At 43.4% G+C, this 20,649-nt stretch overlaps 1 protein-coding gene and 1 non-coding gene across 4 annotated transcripts; one reads left to right on the forward strand and one right to left on the reverse strand.

Annotated features, from left to right (window-relative positions):
- The first annotated feature begins 843 nt into the window (after positions 1–843).
- TRNAQ-UUG (transfer RNA glutamine (anticodon UUG)) lies at positions 844–915 on the forward strand. Its single transcript has one exon. It is a non-coding gene; the product is annotated as a tRNA-Gln (tRNA).
- A 5,845-nt stretch (positions 916–6,760) lies between these two features.
- On the reverse strand, positions 6,761–17,057 carry LOC147610549 (Gag-Pol polyprotein/retrotransposon). 3 transcript variants are annotated; one of them, XM_086786533.1, is made up of 8 exons: positions 16,824–17,057; positions 8,459–8,520; positions 8,237–8,332; positions 8,070–8,123; positions 7,666–7,731; positions 7,469–7,542; positions 7,239–7,327; positions 6,761–7,090 (listed from the first exon to the last, which is right to left on the reverse strand). In XM_086786533.1, the coding sequence occupies exons 1-8, from the start codon at positions 17,046–17,048 to the stop codon at positions 7,037–7,039; spliced, it is 720 nt and encodes a 239-aa protein (XP_086642659.1). In that variant the 5' UTR covers positions 17,049–17,057; the 3' UTR covers positions 6,761–7,036. The 3 variants fall into 3 exon arrangements, with proteins under 3 accessions (XP_086642659.1, XP_086642660.1, XP_086642661.1); XM_086786534.1 differs by having other exon boundaries at positions 7,464–7,542; XM_086786535.1 differs by lacking the exon at positions 7,239–7,327.
- Positions 17,058–20,649: the final 3,592 nt, after the last annotated feature.

The raw sequence follows: 20,649 nt of genomic DNA on the forward strand, positions 1-20,649 counted from the left end.
GTTTGACCAAGGGAGAGATCCTTTGAATAAGAAACATTGATTTTGAAGAAGGAGCTGATCCTTTGTATTAGAGTGTTTCCTAGGCTTGCTTTGTGTAGGCCACAAGGTGAAGTCAATGAATGCTTTAAGCCGAATATACGTTAAAAAAAGAAGATGCACATATAATAAAGAATGTGAAGTCAATGAATGCTTTAAGCCAGATATAAGTTTTGAAAAAAGAAGATGCACATATAATAAAAATTCCACACATATCAGCACATACACACACTCTTGTACTGCAGTTTCTGAATAGTTTCTCAGTTACTATATATAATTATTATTGATCCCAAAAAAAAAATCCATGAAGAATTTGGATTATGGTTCTAGTATCAATGCATGCCATATTTTATCATGATACACATTACAATAATATTGGTATGTACATATTGAAAAGGATTTGGACACTCATATTGGGATAGATCAAATTCTGTATTACTCTTTTTCAAAGCCACTATTATTATTATGACGGAGCTTCAAGATCTTGTTTTAATGATCAGCTTAAATGCATCAAGATGATGGAAGAAGTCCTATATTGATTAGTAATTTTTGTGTTCATGGTATTAAATATGTTCATTAAAGTAAAAATTAGCTTGCACTAAGGACAAGCATTTCTCATTTCTAGCATTGTAGGATCATTTACATTTTTGTAAAAATTACAAGCTGTTTAGTTTGTCCAAATTTTACTAAAAGCGTAAGGCGAAGGAAGGGTACATAATTTCTGTTGAGGGCATATACACTTAAAAAGCCGTACAAGGTATTCAAGTAAGCTATTTATTAATTTGAAAGGATTGCAAGATGCAGGACGGTTCTATGGTGTAGTGGTTAGCACTCTGGACTTTGAATCCAGCGACCTGGGTTCGAATCCCGGTAGGACCTTTTGTATTTTTATATTTAAACTTTTTCTTGCACAGTAGGTTTTAGGTTTAATTTAAAGATCATACTAAATAATAATCCAGCCTTCATGCATTTACTTGATATTATGTTCTACTTTAGGATTTATTTACGAATGCTAAAAACATTCGCACTTTTGACCACACTTTATTTTTTTAACGAATTTGCAGTCAAGCTTTTTATTTGGTCCCGGCCAACCAGTTCAGACCTGTCCAGCCCAGCTGCTGCCAGCTGGCCAGCCCCGCCTACCTAGGTGTTCAGACCTGTCCAGCCCGGATGCTATTGGGTGCCTTTCCGGTGGATCACACGCCCAATCACTCTCAAAAGGCCTCTGGTAGCCGTGCCCGCCCTAGTGTGTAGCCAGGATTTTTTATTTTTTAAATTTTTTTTACATGCATGTTGTTAACCAATCCAACTTTGACTTGCATCCATATATTATTTCTATACCATCCAATGATTTTTTCCCCCAACTTGGTGTTGCTCTATCACCACAATCTGAAAATGGTGCAAATTCAATAGCTAAAGGCTGCCAAAAGAAGAGCAACTACAATACACATTTCAACCAATTCATATTTGACAACTCATCAGTGGCTCATATATTTCCTTAAAATTGGTAATGGCAATCAATCACCTGATTACTTGTTACCACTGGCAGCAAGTGCCATCTCGGCCCACAACGTATCGCTCTTGTTAAAGCCCACACACACAATGGCAATATCCCCTCCCCATACACAAGGAAACCCAAGGGAGATCTCTCCAAAGAGCCTTGGTGAAGATGTCTACACAGTTCTCAATTTGAAATAGTAAACCATCTCAAACTCTCCATCCATGATCAACTCACGTACACACTAATACTCTAAGTGATATAACTGATAAAAAGCCCCACACTCATGTGCTCCTCCTATGAAAGGGAGTAATCTAATACCGTTAAGATGTAGTCCCACGCTCATGGGCTCCTATGAAAGGGAGCGTCCATGGCTGTTCCAATATCGTTAAGACGTAGGCTCTATGCTCGTAGAAGCTAGGCAGTAAATCACAGCAATGATTGATTAATTGTGTGGAGAAGGAGTTGATTGGGTATCTATATAGGCCTATATACGTGAGTGACCCATGGTCATTGTCAGTGCCATTGTCCATGGCTTGGCCCATAAAGATGAGCTAGAATTTGATATGCAAGATCCCATGCTTCCCATTTTGGGCCCATAATGTTAGGATAGTGCCATTGTCCATGGTGTAGACGGCCCATAAAGATGAGCTAGAAGTTGCTATGTAGGATCCCCATTTCCCATTTCACGCCCCCGTTCAAGCCCCACAATGCTAGGATAGATTATCCAAGAGTAGGGTCTACTACTCCATGTGGATCTTGTGTGGACTGCTACCGCGACTCCATGTAGAAGGACCATTACATGTGGACCATTATAGCATGTAGCCTATTCGGCAGTGTGCTAAATGTAATCTAAGCCATATAGCCACCATCTTGTGGGAATAAGAGGATGTTGGCGGGGCGAGCTACCCAATCAGTGGTGGCGACAATGACTAGTCCTCATAATGCAAGCCATATAAACTAGAGCTAGATAGGGCATATAAAATACAATGTGATGGTGGAGGATTGATAACCATCAACACCCCCCCTCATCAATGTCCACTCAAAGGTGAACTACCTCTATGGTCTCATGCCAATGTCTCATGCCAAGTCAATGAAGATGTAGCTCCATCTAGTCCCTAATAAGAGACTTTGATGTCTACACAATTCTCTTTTATCAAGCATTGGACCATCTCAACCTCCTTGAACACGATGACCTCACACACAGAGTGAAGCTGGATCTCACTGTGTTTTATGCAAACATGAAGCATAAGATTTTGAGCGAGAGCCATGAACCTCTGGTTGTCACGTTGTATTGCAACATTGTAGTTTGCTTCTTCATCACGCCCATGTTTCCTATAGAATCATCCGAATCCCTACAATGCTTCACATGATGGAAAGCATGTAGTTTCATATTCAACCTTTGTCGATGAGAGTTATTTGTTTCTTATTGATCCAAGAAATGAATCTTGAACCAAGATAAACACAAGTGAGAGACTCGTGTCCAAATCACCTACTCAATCTAAGTCACAAAAGTCAATGAGGGTCTTGCCCAATAGCATAGGTGGTCGCACTCCTAGAGTACCTTGGATGTATCTAAACACCCATGCTGAGAGATAAAAATGTACCAAACTTGCATATTTTTGTTGAGAGATAAAAATGTTATTTGACTTCTACCAAACTTGCATATTTTTGCTAAGAGATGAAAATGTTATTTGGCTTCAGCTAAACTTTAATCCCAAAATAATAATGCATGAAGCCAAGATCGTTCATCTCACTCTACAGCAGTAAGCATCCAACCATTGGGTCTATGATACCCCTGTCTACATAGAGAAAAATGACCATATACTTTCTCTACTCGCAAAGACACACAAATTTTTATATCAAGGGCTACGTAAGATACCAATACTCACAAAATAAGCATTAATCCTTTGATGTCATGCTCGTAGAGTGCCTTTGGTAACCTACAAACTGTGCTTTCAAAACTAGAAACCATAAACCCTAGTTGTTGCTCCACATATACCTCCTCCTCGAGGCTCCCATTGAGGAAAGAAAATTTTACATCCATTTGGCGAATAGATTATTCCCCTTGCACTGCCAATGCAAGGATGGTGTGGATTGTGGTCAACCTAGAAATACAAGTAAAAGTCTCCTAAAAGTCAAAACCTTCAACCTATGCAAAACCTTTGGCAGCCAGTTGTGCCTTGTGCTAGTATCATCATATATGTATTTTAGCCTTTAACCCACTCAATGTCAATTAGCTTGCGCTTTGGAGGCAATCCACAAGATTTGGAGTGTGGTTTTTAAGGATGGAGTCATATTATTCTGCTTGCATGACTGCCAGCTAGATATCCCTTACGGTTCAATAAGGGTGGTGGGTTCCTGAATCTTTAACGTCTCTAACATAAGAGTTCACAAGATTCTCCCAAGCCTTTTTTTTCTCCTCTATCCTTTTGGCCTACAAATATCTTGAGGCAATGGATGGAGTTTTTGGTCCATCCAACCAAAAAGTTGCCTATACCACTTAGGGAATGGTTTAACCTTATGTCGCACGGTATGCTTTCGTCCTTAGCCTTCAAAATTCATATTTGAAAGAAACCGTACAAGTTTCCCTTCATTGGAATGCAAGGAAGCCTTGAAAATTGATCCACGGCCATCCAGGATCATAGGCCCGGTAATGCGAGGATAGGGTGTCCAAGAGTAAAGTCCACCTACTCCATGTGTGGACCATTATGGGATGATGGTCCACTACAACATGTAGCCTATTTGGTGATGTACAAAATCTAATGTAAGCCGTCTCTAAACCACTTGGCCTCCTAGGCCAGATGGTTTAAGTCGTATCTGGCCATCATCTAGTGTGAATACAAGGATGTTGAGGGCACCCGAGCCGCTCACCATGGCTACTCCTCATAATGGGGGGCCTACAAACACGAGTTAGCCGATGTATACGATACAGGAATATGAGGGTGGAGCATTGATATCCAACAATCACCACCCTTCCTTTTGGGGACTCCCGATGGCTCCCTTCCTCTAGTTAGTGGTGGATCACTCTTTTCTCAAAAATGGCTCCCCCCTCATCTACAACTACATTTGAGTGGTACTTCAAGACCACCACTCCACTCACTACAACATAGGTGTGGTCATCTTCTCCTTCCTCTTAATCATGGAAGTGGATCGCAACTTGGCCAGCCCATCAACAGAGGTTACAATCCTTGACTAGGCTATCTTCTTTTGGGGCTTCTTCTCAAGCATCCTCTTCTGAACCTCCACATCAACCAAGCATGTAGTTGAATATTCCCATTGTAAGGGGGAATTGATTGCAAACTTGAGAATTATTTGGATTTCTCCAAATCACGAAGAATCATTTTCCCAATGAAAAGCATTGACATCTTTGTAACAGTAGCCATGATAAGAAATTTTAAGTTCTTACACTTGATCATCCCAAGAATCTTAGCTTTCTTTCTTAAGTCTAATAATAATGATGTGTATTCATTTGACATAATCAAATTTGGCATGTTGATGAGAGATTTAGAAACAAAAAAGAAGGGTTTTGGGGTCATACATATGTGTGACCTTACGATATGCAATAAAAGACCATCGATAATGACTTGTGCATGATAATGGAGAATGAAACCTCTCAAATGTACTCTGAGCAAGGGTAATTTCCAATTTTGATTGATTTGTATCCTTGTTATTATTTACCACTTCAATGGGTACACCTGGACATAGAGATGATATCTCCTCCATATGATCTTATTTTAAGCTTTAAGTTTGTGAGCTTATTGAACACTATGTATACTATTTTCACTAATTTATCACAAGCTGCTCTTCTTTGGGTGCCTATTTTATGGTATTTAAGGCCTTTAACCATCGCTAAGCTTGATTCTCACTAACCAAATGGAATTTTGAGGTAAACATTTGTGAGAAGCTTAGCAATAGTATCTCCCCAAAAAAGCATATTTCTATAATAGATATCTATAGTTGTGAGACAGTAAAATTTTTCTACAAGCTATATGGAGAAAGTTGAACACAAAGATTACGAGAGAGTACATTTTTTCTACAAGTTATATTGAGACAGCTAAACATAAGAGACTTTGCTCTCCATGTTAAATTTCCAGATGACTAAGCAAGAATTAGAAGAAGTCTCATCTCATAAATTCAAAAATTTGATAGAATGGAACAAGCCAGAAAGTGATACATAAGAGACTAAATATTGCTTACATATAATACTTTATAAAAGAGTTACAATTTATAGCCTTAGAGAAAGGCATCTTGGTCCACTAATCTCTTAGATTGGAGTCCCAAAATCACTCAATCACTCCTAAATCATCTCCACCTCTACTATGATTTTTCAATCATACGTACTCATCAAATGACCCTGGTTTCACCTAATAACATATACTTTTTAATTTCCACCTCTACTATATTTTTTCAATCATACTTACTCCACAAATGGCCCTAGTTTCACCTAATAACATTAAAAAATGTAATGCTATCTAAGAATGTTTACTCTAAGATTATTCAAACATTACAATTCAACATTGCCAAATACACTAGATTTTGAGAGATCCTTCATCTTGAAGACATGGAAGTATGACCATCAACAATTGCCTCATGTAAGACCTTGAGTTAAGACAATGAGTAGAGGAAAACCTTGGAGACTTTCCCCTTTTTACCCACCTCCACAGCTACATCATTGGACAAAGCCATTAAAAAGATGAGCTTTTATATCAAGTCAACAGGTCAAGCCAAGCCAAGCTTAGGACTTCAAAGAGCAAGAGCAAGAGAAAGAGAAAGAGAAAAGACTTCATTTGCAACCTAGCCTCTCTCAAGTAACTCCAAGAGTAGACCCAAGATAGCCTTCAGCTCCTAGGAAGTGTAGTGCAACTACCATGCAAGGTTTCAAATGACCCACCTTGGACTGGAAGGACCTTTACCCAATGTGTCGTGTTAATCCATTGTCAATATTAATTTTGAGCCATCATGTTTTTCTTTCGTAAGCTTCATTCATTAAGGTTATGCCAATAAGGGCCTAGAGTTACAATTGAAACAAAATTCAATTACTTAGGTCAAGGTAAGAGTAGATATGCAACCATAGGTTACATTAGTCCGCCATTTTAGAGTTAGTATTGGTGTGTGTGTGTGTGTGTGTGTGTGGAGGAGGAGAGCCGGGAGGAAGAGGAGGGGGGCAGGGGGAGGGCACCATAAGATCCATCCCTAAGTTTGATAGTGAGAAGAGACAACATGTTTAACAGAAGATATCCATAAATATGGTTTGTCTTTAATGGGCTCATTTCCGGCCTCTCACTTACAATGATCTCTTAAAGCTTAGATCCACTTGCCTTGTATTGAAGAAAAAAACAGGGGAAATTTTCACTTCTTTTAAAAAGAGTTTCTTATAGCCTTTGGAAGAGACTCAGGTTCACCTTGTCCTCGTTGCAGTCTACCCTGTGTGTTTTTTCCAAGAGGCTTCACAACTTGGAATGTGCAAGATCGGTTGACAAAGCCTTACTGTGGAGGAACTCACATATGGACGAACATTTCACCACACCTAAGCTCAATAACAAGGCTCTTTTCCTGCTCACATACAAGAGAAATAGACACCATTACGTATGGCACTGTCCCCATAGAAAAAATAGCCTCAAGTGTATGGCACCTAATCTACACTGCACCATCTTGATAATTAGAAAACTGAACACTCCAATTATGTCTTCAGACCCCACACCTTAAGGTTCATTATGCCCACAAAAATGTAATGATCACAAAAACAACCAATGCAAGGCCAAAGCATGAGGCAACAATCGTCCCAAAGGCCTGCAGATCATCATTTACATGCATTAGCCACTCATTTACTGTTCCAAAAAAAGTCAAAAGTGAACTCATTGGAAGTAAACACAAGCATGAATATGCTTGTGCGTGTGCATGTGTGCGCGTGCGCTCTAGAGCATACCTCACCCCTTGATTGGAATTTGAAATGATTTGTGAACCATGTCAGACCCCTATCTATTGCTGGAGCAAGAGCGAGAGCACTGCAAACAACTGGGTCAAACTTACTACATATATAAAGAATTTACAATTTCTATCACTTCATATATATGCCTCTACAATGTAAACAAGTAATCGAGATAACAAAGTATATTTCTTTTCATTACCAGCCAGCCCTTGGTAGCTTGGTAACTTGACTACCTGCCCAGACCAAAGCAAACAATTTGATAAACCTGCACCCCAGTTAACCAAAATTTTCAACTTCTTGCTATAAAATGCATTCCAAATCACTCTCATAAGAGTTTAACCCTTCAAACTTACAACTAGGTCCCTTTGAACTCAAAAGACTATTTACTCAGTCTAAAGGTGGTTACACAACCACCCCTGCCCATCAGAGATGGACAGGCAATCATGCCCATTCAACTCCCTACACCCATCAACAGCCCCATCATTAATGGAAAAACCATCTTGCCCGTCCAATTCACCACCCATTACATGGGTGGGTGTAACCAGCGTAATGTAGCATATAAATAATATGGTTTTTCCTTCGGTGTTACTGCTTTAACCTAACCTCTCAGCTGCAGCTCTATAGCCAAGACCACCAGGAACTGGGGAAATATAAAACCTGCTCAAAAAAGCACAAACCAAAGTCTTTACATGTCAGTCACTTTTGTAATCCAAATCTTATAAAATCAGTTGATTTGTAAAGGCTTGAAGTATGTTTTGGAGGGATCGTACCAGGCAAACAAAAACATCCCAAGATAGTACACTGTGTTCAAGAGGCCATATGACAACACGCCTGCTACTCCGTACCTCCTCAACTTGAGCATGATACTGAACACACACTCCAATATCAATTAATTTTTTTTTGTTCTGAGCTAATTGCATGATTCACCTTTGAAATGGATGCCTTACTCAAAAGAGAAAGAAAAACTGAAAATTGAACCTATCAGCAATTACCTTTCTTTATTGCTTTTTGTTCCATTGGCACTGCCGTCTTTGAATGTGTAGTTCTCTGGAATCTGCTTTTTGAAGACATGCATGGCACAACCGTCATGAAAGCTAACAGATATGTTGAAATTTAGAAGGAAATTGACATTATAATAACAGTACACAATAGCCTCAAAAAAATGATGCATGACCTCTTACATGTTGTATAGCCATGTTGCAGGCTCCTCACTAAGGAGCAGGAAAAATTTCATCGTATTGGCAGTGGTGGACAATAGTCATTGTTCTCTCAACAGTCACACACATCCCATAACCTCTGCCTTAAACTCAGACTCAAATGCCACCTCAAATCAGACTGCGTGTGACACATACCTGTCCCGGCGATGTTTACAACTGTGCAAATTAAGCAAATTTAAAGCGTCTGGACATGAAACACCGGCAGGCAGCTCAATGAGGTGATGGCCCAAGTGGTGAAGGTGTTTGCCTAGGACCAGAAGGTCTTGGGTTCAAAAGCCCACAAGCTGTCACAAATATGGAAGCGTGTGCACAAAAAACCTTATCTCATACATAACATCATGGCATAATACATAGCATCTGACAATACATAATAATACTTTGAAACCATTGAATCAACAATATGAAAACCTGCACAAGACACAACACTAGGGGCTGAAGTTGGGCCAGCCCCCCCTGAGGTATCTTTACTACCAACGGAGGGTTCCAGGACAAGAGAACGGGTGCCAGAGAGTAAACAATCTTCAGACTAACACCAGGTCCATCCAGAATATGATGAAAACAAATCAAACAATTCCCTGAGACTTCAATCTCAGCCTTCCAAGAGTTCCTCGGGCAAGAACCTTGCTGAATTGGACTGAACAGCACTGTTTTCAGCCCACAAACATGCCGTGCAGATCACCCCAAGAGATGAGATGGGTGCCCTGCTGTTTGCCTTGAACCCAGAGCCTTCGGAGCATCAAAACTCGGCCCTGGAACATGCTGTACAACAGTCGACCAGCCCTGTAGAGAAGCCAGAAGTGGTCGCCTGCTTCAAGGGAGGGAGGGAGAGAGAAGAATCGCTTTTGTCTGTAGCAGCTATGGAGGCAAGCAACCAGTTATAAATCATCCCTGGAAGGAGTCGACCAGCCCTTGGGAGTTGTTGTCATAGTCACAGGGGACGGAAGGGACGTCTGCTTGGAACGCGGGGACGCCGAATCGGGACGGAATAGCGATGGGGACGGACGGACGTCCCCCACGACGCGTCACTCACAGGGGACGGGGACGGGGCGGGAACGGGGACGCCGGTGGGGGATGGCTTTGTGGGGGGGCGGCAGAGAGCCGTTGCCTTTTTTTCCGGCTGTTTTTTGCCGTTGCGCTCGCCGTTTTTGGCCGTTGCGCTTGCCGTTTATGGCTGTTGGCTTGGCCTTGGGCCTTGGCCCTTGAGCCTTGAGCCTTTGAGGCTTGGCCCTCTCTCTCTCTCTCTTGCCCTTGAGGCTTTCCTCTCTCTCTCTTGCCTATCTATATAAGAACAAGCCTCTACAAGGCTACAAGCACACACAACTCTCAAGGCTCAAGCTTTCAAGCTTCTTCTAGCTTCCAACTTCCAAGTTCCAAGCTTCTAGGCTCTCACACAAGGCCCGCGGGCCGCCGCCCTACTATCTAGATTCTAGACTCTCTCTCTCTCTGTCTCTCTCTCTCCCTCCCTCAAGCCTCTTGAGTCTTCCTGTTGAAATTAGAGCAATGTGATGAGCTATGGTGGATCAAACACTAGAATCAACATCATTAACAAAGTGATTAGCAAATAATTAAGACGTAATTAGTGGGTAATTAACAAATAGATTAATGTAGGCATGGATAATCAAAAACCAGCAAATTCTCATTAGGGCAATGCCTCAATTTATAGAGTTTACATCCATGCATCAAATCCCACTGATTTCTCCTTGATTCACTCCACCTCTTTTGCTTGATTCTCTCCACCTCTTCACTTTTCCCAGAATATCTCCACACTTCCTAAATCTTCTCATGCTACCCTTTATTCTCTCCCAGTAGATTCTTCTCACCTTTTCACAGGTTCTTTCTGTTAGAAGTCATCTCCTGTCTAGATTTATACACCAGGGCCTTTGTTGTGGGTGTGCCCGCCCTTATGAGGTGTTTTATCATTTTTCCTCACTCCCCGCATTTTTCCCCTATTTTTCTCATTTTTTTGTGGCTTGGGAGGCAGCCCATTTGCTGGCCGACTGCTGAACTGGTCCACGACCCCATGCCTGAGCTGGCCGACTGCTGATGATCTGGCCGACTGGAGTTGATGCTGGTCGTGGAGTTCTCAGGACCAGTCGGCTGCCTACAGCAGGCCGACTGCTGCTGTGGGGGCATATAAATAGGCCCCCAGCCCCCATACCACACTTGTATCATATTCGGGATCTTCTTGTGTATATCAGAGCAGAGTTACACGCCTACATCTATCTCTCTCTTGTGCTGTTTTCTGCCTGCGTTTTTTTTTGCTCGTGTTCCCAGATCTGGTCATCATCTCCGCTGCGTATTCTGACATGGTATCAGAGCCCTAGGCTCTAGATAGGTCTTGGGATTTGTGTGAGCAAGAGGGAGACTGTTTTGTGGCTGATTGGTGGACTGTTTTGGGCTGATCGGGAAGAGGAGAAGCAAGAGGAAGGCGGGCTGATTTGCTGGACAGCCACTTGCAGGTTTTAGTTCTTCTTTGTTCCTACCCACCCACCCTATTCAGAGTACATCCCCGCAATGGCAGATCTGTTTGAGATGGCCGAGAGGCATGTGAAGATCCCGACTCTCCCCACGTTCCCGGTGGACCGTCAGTTGGACGGGAACAACTACGGCATATAGAAGGTTATGATGGAATCTGTTCTGGAGTCTTACGATCTCGCTGATTTCGTCGTTGTTGGGGTTCCACGGCCGGAAGTTGAGGAAGGGGAGTTACTGTCAATCCGAAAGGACCGGGAGGCCCAGACACACATGTGGGATCGTGTCAACGCTAGGGTCCGTTCGTTTATCTTTCTCAATTGCACACCACAGGTAATCAATCATGTAAAACATATGACGCTGGCCAGAGGTATATGGCAGCATTTGGCTTCTCTGTATAACAGGGTATCGCCCATGAAGAGGATTTCTTTGGAAGTACAGATGCGGGTTATGAGCCCTGTAAAGTCGTCGACGATGCGGGAGCATATTAACAAGCTGCAGGCTCTTCAGCACGAAGTTCTTCAGGCTGGGAAAGAGATATCGTCAGAGGACATGGCCATAACGTTGCTGTCGCACTTGCCCTCTTCGTACTCAGCATTTTACTCGCCTCTGATTACCAGTGGCAGGCTCAGCACCGTCATGTGGGAGGAGCTTGTGCCCATGGTCCTGGACCAGGAGGAACGATTCACGAACCCTTCTCAGGGTGGAGGTTCGGAGGCCTTAATTGGCCAACGGTCGAAAGGCCGTAACACGGGCAAAGGGAAGGCTTCGTCGGAGAAGTCTTCCGAGAAGACGTCCGTTTCTGACCACGAGAAACTAAAGGCAGAGAGGACCTGTAATGATTGTGGCGAGAAAGGCCACTACTGGAGGCAGTGTCCCAAGCAGAAGACCAAGAAGGGTGAAGATTCCTCAGCAGCAATCATGAAGACTCCGGCTTTTGTGCACCTGGAGGTGGTGGACACCGATGTTTCATTTTCTTCAGGCAGGGAGGAGATTGGAGGACTCTCCGCAACGGATACTCGGGAGTGGATTCTCGATAGTGGTGCTTCCAGGCACATGACTCCTTCCCGTTCCGGTTTACAGGATCTCTGTAGGCTTTCTGGTCATATTCTTATTGGTGATACGTCCACTATCCCAGTTCACAGTGAGGGCAGGATGGAGATAGTTCCCGATGGCAGAGGGGTGAAGCATTCCTCCCAGGTGTTGTATGTTCCAGCACTTGGTTTTCATTTGTTGTCAGTGCATCAGGTTTGCAAGACTAGCGTACGGGTGGAGTTTGATGAGCATTTTGTTGCTCTCCGGGACAAAGCAACAGGCCAGGTGGTTTGGGAAGGCGGAGTGGAGAATGGAGTTTACAGGCTTTCAGCACTCTCTCCCAGGTCCTCAGGTTTGTGATGAGTGGCAGTTTGGTAATGGCCACTTAAGTGTGGATACGCTGCAGGTGCGGGCTTTCCGAGACCAGATGGTGGATAGCTTGCCAGTAGATGGCAGCAGTTGGCAGGAACTCTCCAGTACTGATGTTGGTGGTTCTTGTGTTCGTGAGTCAGAGGAAACTGAACAGGTCACTTATGCTCTGATGTCTCGTAGTATTCGGGACAAAGAACCTCCAGTAGATGAGGATGTTCTTTCCACGGGGACCTTTCGGAAAGCCAAGCAGGTGGCATGTGATTACTTGCAGAAGGAGGTGGTTTCTCCAGGCTTTGTAGTTCCGGATTCAGAGGGGGTGGTTGACAGGTTTCAAGAGGCCTTGCGTGGTCTTCAGCAGGTTTCCAGGACTTGTTTTTGCACCGTAACAGGTGTTGATCCTTGTGAGCAGTGTGATGTCTCTGTGACTCAAAAGCTGTATGGTTCATTGATCTGGTTGAAGGACACCAGATTGGACGGGAGCTTCCTGATGAGGTAGTTGAGCTCATGGTTTTGCAGATGTCTCTTTGGGAGGCAGGATTGCGTTTCCTGTGGTTTCTGCGGCATGCGAAGGATCATGGACTCTTGTACACAGGAGGGGGATTGTTGGATGGAGTCCGACTCCACGGTTGGAGTGACTCAGTTTGGGGAGGAGATCCTGACATGAGGAGCTCTACTTCAGGCCCAGGAGCAGGTTTTTGGAGCAGTAGTTGGAGACAGTCATCTTTTGCCTTGTCGAGAACAGAGGCAGAGTACCGGGCTGTTTGTGATGCTGTTTGTGAGGTGGTGAGGATGTAGAGGTTGCATTGCAGGTTTGGGCTTCCGCTGGTGGAACCCATGGTCATCCAGAGGCACTTTGTTCGTGAACAAATCGTTGCTGATGACATCTTGCTAGAGTTCTGTTCGACGGAGGACAGTACGGTGGACCTCTTCACGAAGTCGCTCTCTCAGGATTTGCTCAGGCGGCACCCCAGCTCCCTGTCGTCGTTGGTTATACAGCCAGGAGCTGAGAGGGGGTGTTAGAAGTCATCTCCTGTCTAGATTTACACACCAGGGCCTTTGTTGTGGGTGTGCCTGCCCTTATGAGGTGTTTTATCATTTTTCCTCACTCCCCGCATTTTTTTCCTATTTTTTTCATTTTTTTGTGGCTTGGGAGGCAGCCCATTTGCTGGCCGACTGCTGAACTGGTCCACGACCCCATGCCTGAGCTGGCCGACTGCTGATGATCGGTCGTGGAGTTCTCAGGGCCAGTCGGCTGCCTACAGCAAGCCGACTGCTGCTGTGGAGGCATATAAATAGGCCCCCAGCCCCCATACCACACTTGTATCATATTCGGGATCTTCTTGTGTATATCAAAGCAGAGTTACACGCCTACATCTATCTCTCTCTTGTGCTGTTTTCTGCCTGCGTTTTTTTTTTCTCGTGTTCCCAGATCTGGTCATCATCTCCGCTACGTATTCTGACACTTTCACATTTACTCATCCTCTTTTACAGCCTCTAACCAAGGGCTTGTTCCCGCACACACTCTATTCACTTGTATTTTCAACACTTTCAACTTCCAAACCTCTAGGCTCTAGGCCTCTCTCTCTCTCTCTCACCTCTCTCTCAACTTTCAAGCCTCTTGAGTCTTCCAACTTCCAAGCCTCTAGGCCTCTCTCTCTCTCTCTCTCTCTCTCTCTCATTCCTCAAGGCTCAAGAGTCGAGCCATCTTCAACCATGGCATCCTCCTCACGTGCCGGGGCTTCTCGTAGAAGGACAACGGAATGGACATGGTGGGAGGAGGTTAACTACACCCCATCCACTCTTGGAGGCGGTTCTCGGCCATGGGTATGCAAGCTTTGCCCGTACCGGCGAACGGGTGGCGCCGACAAAGTGCGAGTCCACCTCTTGCATGAGAGTGGGCATGAGGTGAGGTTTTGCACGAATGTCACGCCCGAGAAGAGACGGGAACTTCTTGTCTACGAAGCGCAAGAAGGACACCACGAGTGGCCGTGGATCCCGCGACGCCAAGAACTCTCACCAGGGTATCATCCACCCTTTCATGAAGCCCTTCCAATCTTGCCAGGAGCTCACACCAGGATCTCAATCCTTCCATGGAGTCCTTCCACATGTAACAAACCATGCCTAGAACACACACGAGGGTCTATACCAACCCTCCCATGGTGTTCCTCCGCATGTGTATAGTTAGAAATATGACACAAAGCGGATAAAAACGCACCTAGTGACTATGGGAGGATCTTGGGCCTAAGGCTAGTCGGAAAAAAAAAAGAAAAGAAAAACAAACATCGGTAGGCAGATGCCACCAAGGTTGGGTTGTGTGAAAATAGCTTTTTGTCCAGCCCTAAAAAGGGAATTTTCTGGGTTTTTTGGTTTTATTTGGGATTTTGTGTGTCTTTGCTCCTAGCTGACAGCCTTTAGGCTGGCCGACCAGCAGTCCCAAACAGTATATATAGCTTTGCCTCATCATTCACCACAGTGTACCACTTCATTGCACATATCTGGTACCATCTGCTGTTGTTGCTGCTTCTGCTGGGCTCTACATCACATTGCTTCATCATCATCGCCTGACAAGACAACACCTCAGCATTTTATCATCTGGCCACATCTCGGGACAGCAGCCCACTCTATGCTACAGGCCACACCGTGGGAAAGCAGTGCTCTCTCCTACATTCAGTACATCAGTGCTTACATCAGTGTTTATCAACGTTTACATCAGCACATCATCAGCGTTTACATCAGCATATCATCAGCGTTTTACCACAGCTTATGGGACAGCAGCCCTCTCTACTACAGTAACGCATATCAGCGTTTTACCACGGGGCACATGTTTTTTTGACGCCGGACACGTTTTTTTTAACGGCAGTTTAACACGCGATTTTTTTTTTGCTGTATTCGAACGTTTACTTTTTTGTAAATTTGCCACGTGGCGGGGATGTGACCCGGAAACGGCGTTCTAGGTGGTGACGAGTTTCCGCCGTTTCTTGTGAGGCGACCACGTTTCACCGTTGCGTGGCTTTTCCAACACTAATGACTGGGGAAACGGCATTTCCCCGTTTCAGGGGGGCGTTTCACCCGTTTCTTGTGACTATGCTATTTACAGCCAGAAATCTGTCATTCTACTCATTCAATAAAGCAAATACACCATACGTGGTGGGGACCCTTCAAAGGGTATTTGGGACCCAATACTGTGTATTTGACTTTTCTCTCCCTCTGCACTCGTATCTTCTCTACATTGTGCTATTCATTGTCAAGAACCAAGGGCTGAAAGTATTTATCAAAGTATAATCCTCATCTATAAGCTTCCGCATGTTCCAGCACATCGCGATATCTCACAGCGTCCTGTTTTTTGATTCAGTGAATTAATATGATCTTTTGGTTCAAACCTACTACATCCTGAAGGCTAAGCAAAAACAAGCTCATAAAGTGGACATGCTCAAGCGAGATGCCCACTCGAAGGACAATTCGTCTGAAGATTCAAACACAGCATCTGAAGCAGTTCAAAGAGATTTCAAAAATTGCTAGAAGGAAGATATGCAGTTGAATGAGCAGCAAAAGCTTGTAGATAAGGTATGGAGAGGAGTGATGTCATCACCATCCCTTCAATGATAATCGATTGGCTCAAGAAGCCTTGATGACAAAACCTTCTCTAACAACTAACTAATCAAAAGGAGAATTACAACCAGAGAGAGCCTACAATGTGCATGCATCCTTATATCAGTGCATGAGAACCAAAAGCATTGCGCGCGTCCTGTGTCGCACACATTATCCTCACCTTCAGAACGAAGGTACCTTGTCCCAGACACATTGTTGGCTTCTAACAACCCCCTCCCCACCAGCATTCTTATACCTTGCTGCTTATGCTTCTCTGACAGCCAACAGCTTACTAAGAAGCCAACACAAAGCCTTCTCGAATGCTTACTATTGGCAACAACAAAGCACCTTGATGCTGGTTAAACACATGCAAAAGCACTACTTCTAGAGCAAAAGCCAGAGAAACTTGGGCTAGGAGTGCTTTTTTTTTTTCCTTTAAAAGAGAGATCCTGAAGTTGCCAATGTTTCTGCCCAAAGGCAGCCACTTCCTAATGGGGAGCAGTGGGAGCTCCGCCTAAATGACCGCCCTGGCGGTCAGAGTCAGAAGCTCGCACCACGAGGGTTGGTGCACACAAACCCAACCAACCTTGTCTCCTCTAATGCTTACTAACTGCAACAACAAGATGCCTTGATGCTTGTGAAACAAATGCAAAAGCTAGAAGTGTTTGCTAACCTTGCGAGCTTCAGCAGGTCTAGAGGGATCGTTACCACTCTCAGCCGCTCGAATGACAGGATGGGGCAAGCGAAGAACCCTAACCCTTCCTTGAAAGGGCGAGCACGTTTGCGCGGCCCTTCCTCTGTACACACATTTGGTATCGCGATTCTGCAGAATGCAGGGTCGCGGAGACGCATGTTTAGATGAGAGCACGGAAGGATTGAAAACAGAGACAATACTCATTGGAATTATTATTACTTACAGAATATGGATGCACGCATGCATAACTGGAGCATTCTTGAGGAAGGATCTTACATGCTTCACATATATAACTAGTGTGATTGGGATGTGGATCTAATCCATTTGCTAATGCAAAGTATTTTTAGACTTTAGCCTAACTAGAAGCGTAGCTCACCTATATAACTAGTGTGCTTGGGATGTGGATCTAATCCATTTGCTAATGCATAGTATTTTTAGACTTTAGCCTAACTAGAAGCGTAGCTAAGACCACTGCACTAACACAATAGGTTGTCATGTAACAATGCACGAAAGGAACACCCAATTACTATGCATCCTACTTTTTGTGATTCAGTGACACCAACCCTCAAAGTCAAAAATCCCAATGAAAATTTCAGACACGCACACACATAAACACATGGAGGAGAGAGAGAGGATGGGAGAAATGGAGGGGCATCGTAGTAGGAAGGGCTAACGTCCCCCTCTTCCTACACTGTGTGGGGTCACCCATAGGAGAAGGGTGCATTTGACAGAACCACAAAAAGAAACTAGCCTAGCTTTAATGTTTGACTCTTAAACATGCCAAAATGCCATGTATAGCAAGCATCACCCCATAAAGCCTAGCTTTAATGTTGACTCTTAAACATGCCAAAATGCCATGTATAGAAAGCATCACCTCATAAAGCCTAGCTTTAATGTTGACATCATGATCAAAGTAAAAAATCGAAAGCATCACCCCATAAAGACTAAAGATTTTCTTGTTCGTAGCTATGAGGTAGACTTTGCCTAATGCCTCTCAAGAATCCATGTATATCAACATATAAACCAATACTAGTGTTGAAAATGGAGGATAGAATTAGAATAGTGTAGTGTTGCATAGCTATATATCATGTGACAATGTACTTACATGGTGAGCACTCACCTGAAATGGAAGGTGGCCATAGGCTTGTACATATGAAGAGAACATGTTTTGGACACCCCATAAGTTTGGGTAGTAGGGCAAGGCCCACATGTATACGAGGGTGTGGAAGATGTGAATTTTTGCAATACAATCTATAATTGAGCTCAAGATTGAGAGCTCCTCTATTCTTGCTTGTCTTGTTATCTTCTTGTTTCTTGCATGCTTCCATGTCTATGTATGTTCTAGGCTATGGAGTCTCATAGAGCAATCTACAATTGAGCTCAAGATTGAGAGCTCATCCATTCTTGCTTGTCTTGTTATCTTCTTGTTTCTTGCATGCTTTCATGTTCATGTATGTTCTAGGCTATGGGGTCTTATAGAGCTTTGCTTGCATGGGTGAATGCTTAAGTGTGTGTGTGTGTGAGGTGAGCTTGCTTGCTTGATTCTTGCTTTGAGAATAGCTATGTGTGGAGAGAGACACACAAAGAGAGAGAGAGAGAGAGAGAGAGAGAGAGAGAGAGAGAGAGAGGGAGCTTGCTTCTCCCTATTGTGTGGTTAGATTCTCCCTCTCTTGTGGCTAGATTATGGAGATCCAAGATTGGATTAGTAGAGCTTGAGGGCTTGACGACCCTTGAGGCCTCTATTCTTGCGAGCAATGCATTGTCATGACTCTAGGTAGGTTAGTACTCCTTGGTATTGACATTGGTTGTTGTGAGACTACAACATCTCTACACAAGAGGCACCACCTCTTGGTATTGACATTGGTTTGTGAGACTACAACGTCTCTACACAAGAGGCACCACCTCTTGACTGCCAAGGAGGACAAGTAGTGCACAAGTGGAATTGGAATATTCCTCGGGGGGGTCACTATATGTAAAATATCCCTATCGCGTGCGTTCAAGGCCTATATTTTAAATCCCTTATTTGTGAATTTTTTAATCTATATAATATCCCCTTTTCTTTATGAATCTGTAAATTTTTTTGAAAAAATTTTAAATCATACTCTTATGTAAATATATTTCTATAAGTTTCATAAATTAAAATTATGCTTCTGTTGAACACACGTGATATTCACATTTTTTTGTGAGTGACCCCCCCGAGGAATATTCTAATAATCCATTGTTTGTTTTTTCTTGCCCATGAGTTGCAAAACTTGTGGTAAAGTGGTTGTTGTGAGTTGAGTTTGAGTGATTAGGAGTGAAGTATGTGTGATTAGAGTATATGTTTTGAGTAGATTTCACTAACCTTAATCCTTTTACTCTTCTTTTGTTTTATTGTTTCTAATCATTTGGCGATGGGAGATGGAGGGGCAACCTTCTAGAAGCTTGGGTTGAAGTCTCATGACATCCCAAAGTAACTAATTTCACCACTAATTTGCATCAATCTTGCTTGATTAGACTAAAGTAAGAATTTTTTCACACTTTCTAAAGGGTAAAAATTAGCCCATTGTTTCAATTAATCCCCAATAATTATTCATTTTGATGTAAGCATGGTAGAATGACCATTTTGGAGCCGTTATTAAGCTAGGTACTAAAGACAGTAGAAGCATGAAAAATGGATGAGGAGTAGAAGCTCTCTCTAAAACACTATGGGCTTATAGAACCGTGCACAAAACCTCGACCGGAACTATGCCATATAACCTAGTTTATGGACTTGATGCTATACTCTTTCTTGAATTCATGATCCCAACCTTGAGAGTAGCAAAGCAAATGGAATGGACGAGTGTAAAGAGTTATGTGAATGAGTCATAGATCTCGAGAAACTAGACAAAACAAGGTAACACTCAATCCTGGGCATGTATGTAGAGAAAAAGAGAAGGAAAAGGCGGTTTGATGCCAACCAAGAGGTTCAAGGAAGGGGACCTAGTCCTCCTCTACAACCTCAAGAAAAATAAAAGAGAACTAAAACTAAGAGGGATGGGTCCTTTGAGGATCTATAAACTCATGACTCTGGAGCAGCAGTATGCCTAGAAAAACTCGATGGAATCCAAGTGGAAGGATTTCTCAATGGGAGCAAACCCAACAAATACTATGGGCCACTATCCTCAAGCCATTCACAAGGCTAAAGAAAAGAGAAAACAAGAGGCTGAGTTGAAGAGAGAAATCCAATAGGAAGCTAAACCCAAGCTAAAAAAGAAAAGCAAAGGAGAGGCATCATACCTGTCCACATGGCAAAGATGCATAATGACCAAGAGGAGGAAGAGGTTAAGGCTTTTTTCCTAGACTCTCCCTATCGGACATAGGATCAAGTAGAAGTCTAATGTCATATGAGACTTGGGTCATCTCATTTAGGAAAGCACATCCTTGATCCTGACCTTGATTTGACAAAAGCTTCAATATAAACACTCTCGGGCCTTTATAATGAATGTGAAGGGATGTTAAAGCTTAAGTTCCACATTGAATTCTTACCCCGTGGAAGGTAGTTTTTATGTTACAACTATAGGCACAATGTTGGAAGAGATCATCCTTGGAAGGGGATGGATTGCCAAACACGACCGCAACATAGATTGGTGGACCATGGGACGGCCACTATCAAGCTGGCACAATGGATGGTGAATTTTCTTCTCGCCGAAGGAGACCTGCGAGTCTCTACTGAGCTCCAAAAGTTACTGGACACTATTCTCCACTATTACAAGCATGTCCCATCGAGTCGGTAAGTTCCATCATCCACAAACTCAAGGCCTCATCCAATCAGCCTAACCCCTTA

Source organism: Cibotium barometz, chromosome 49, assembly GCF_041138505.1.
Source record: "Cibotium barometz isolate CiBa-2024 chromosome 49, ASM4113850v1, whole genome shotgun sequence".
NCBI lineage: Eukaryota > Viridiplantae > Streptophyta > Polypodiopsida > Cyatheales > Cibotiaceae > Cibotium > Cibotium barometz.

Excerpts from the sequence above, each read along its gene's own strand:
- LOC147610549 (XM_086786533.1), bottom strand. The coding sequence starts at position 17,048 with ATGAGTATTGTCTCTGTTTTCAATCCTTCCGTGCTCTCATCTAAACAT. Across the intron at positions 8,124-8,236 it reads GGGATGTTTTTGTTTGCCTG|GTTTTATATTTCCCCAGTTC; the intron begins GTACGATCCCTC and ends TTTTTTGAGCAG. Across the intron at positions 7,091-7,238 it reads TGGGCATAATGAACCTTAAG|GAAAAGAGCCTTGTTATTGA; the intron begins GTGTGGGGTCTG and ends GTATGTGAGCAG.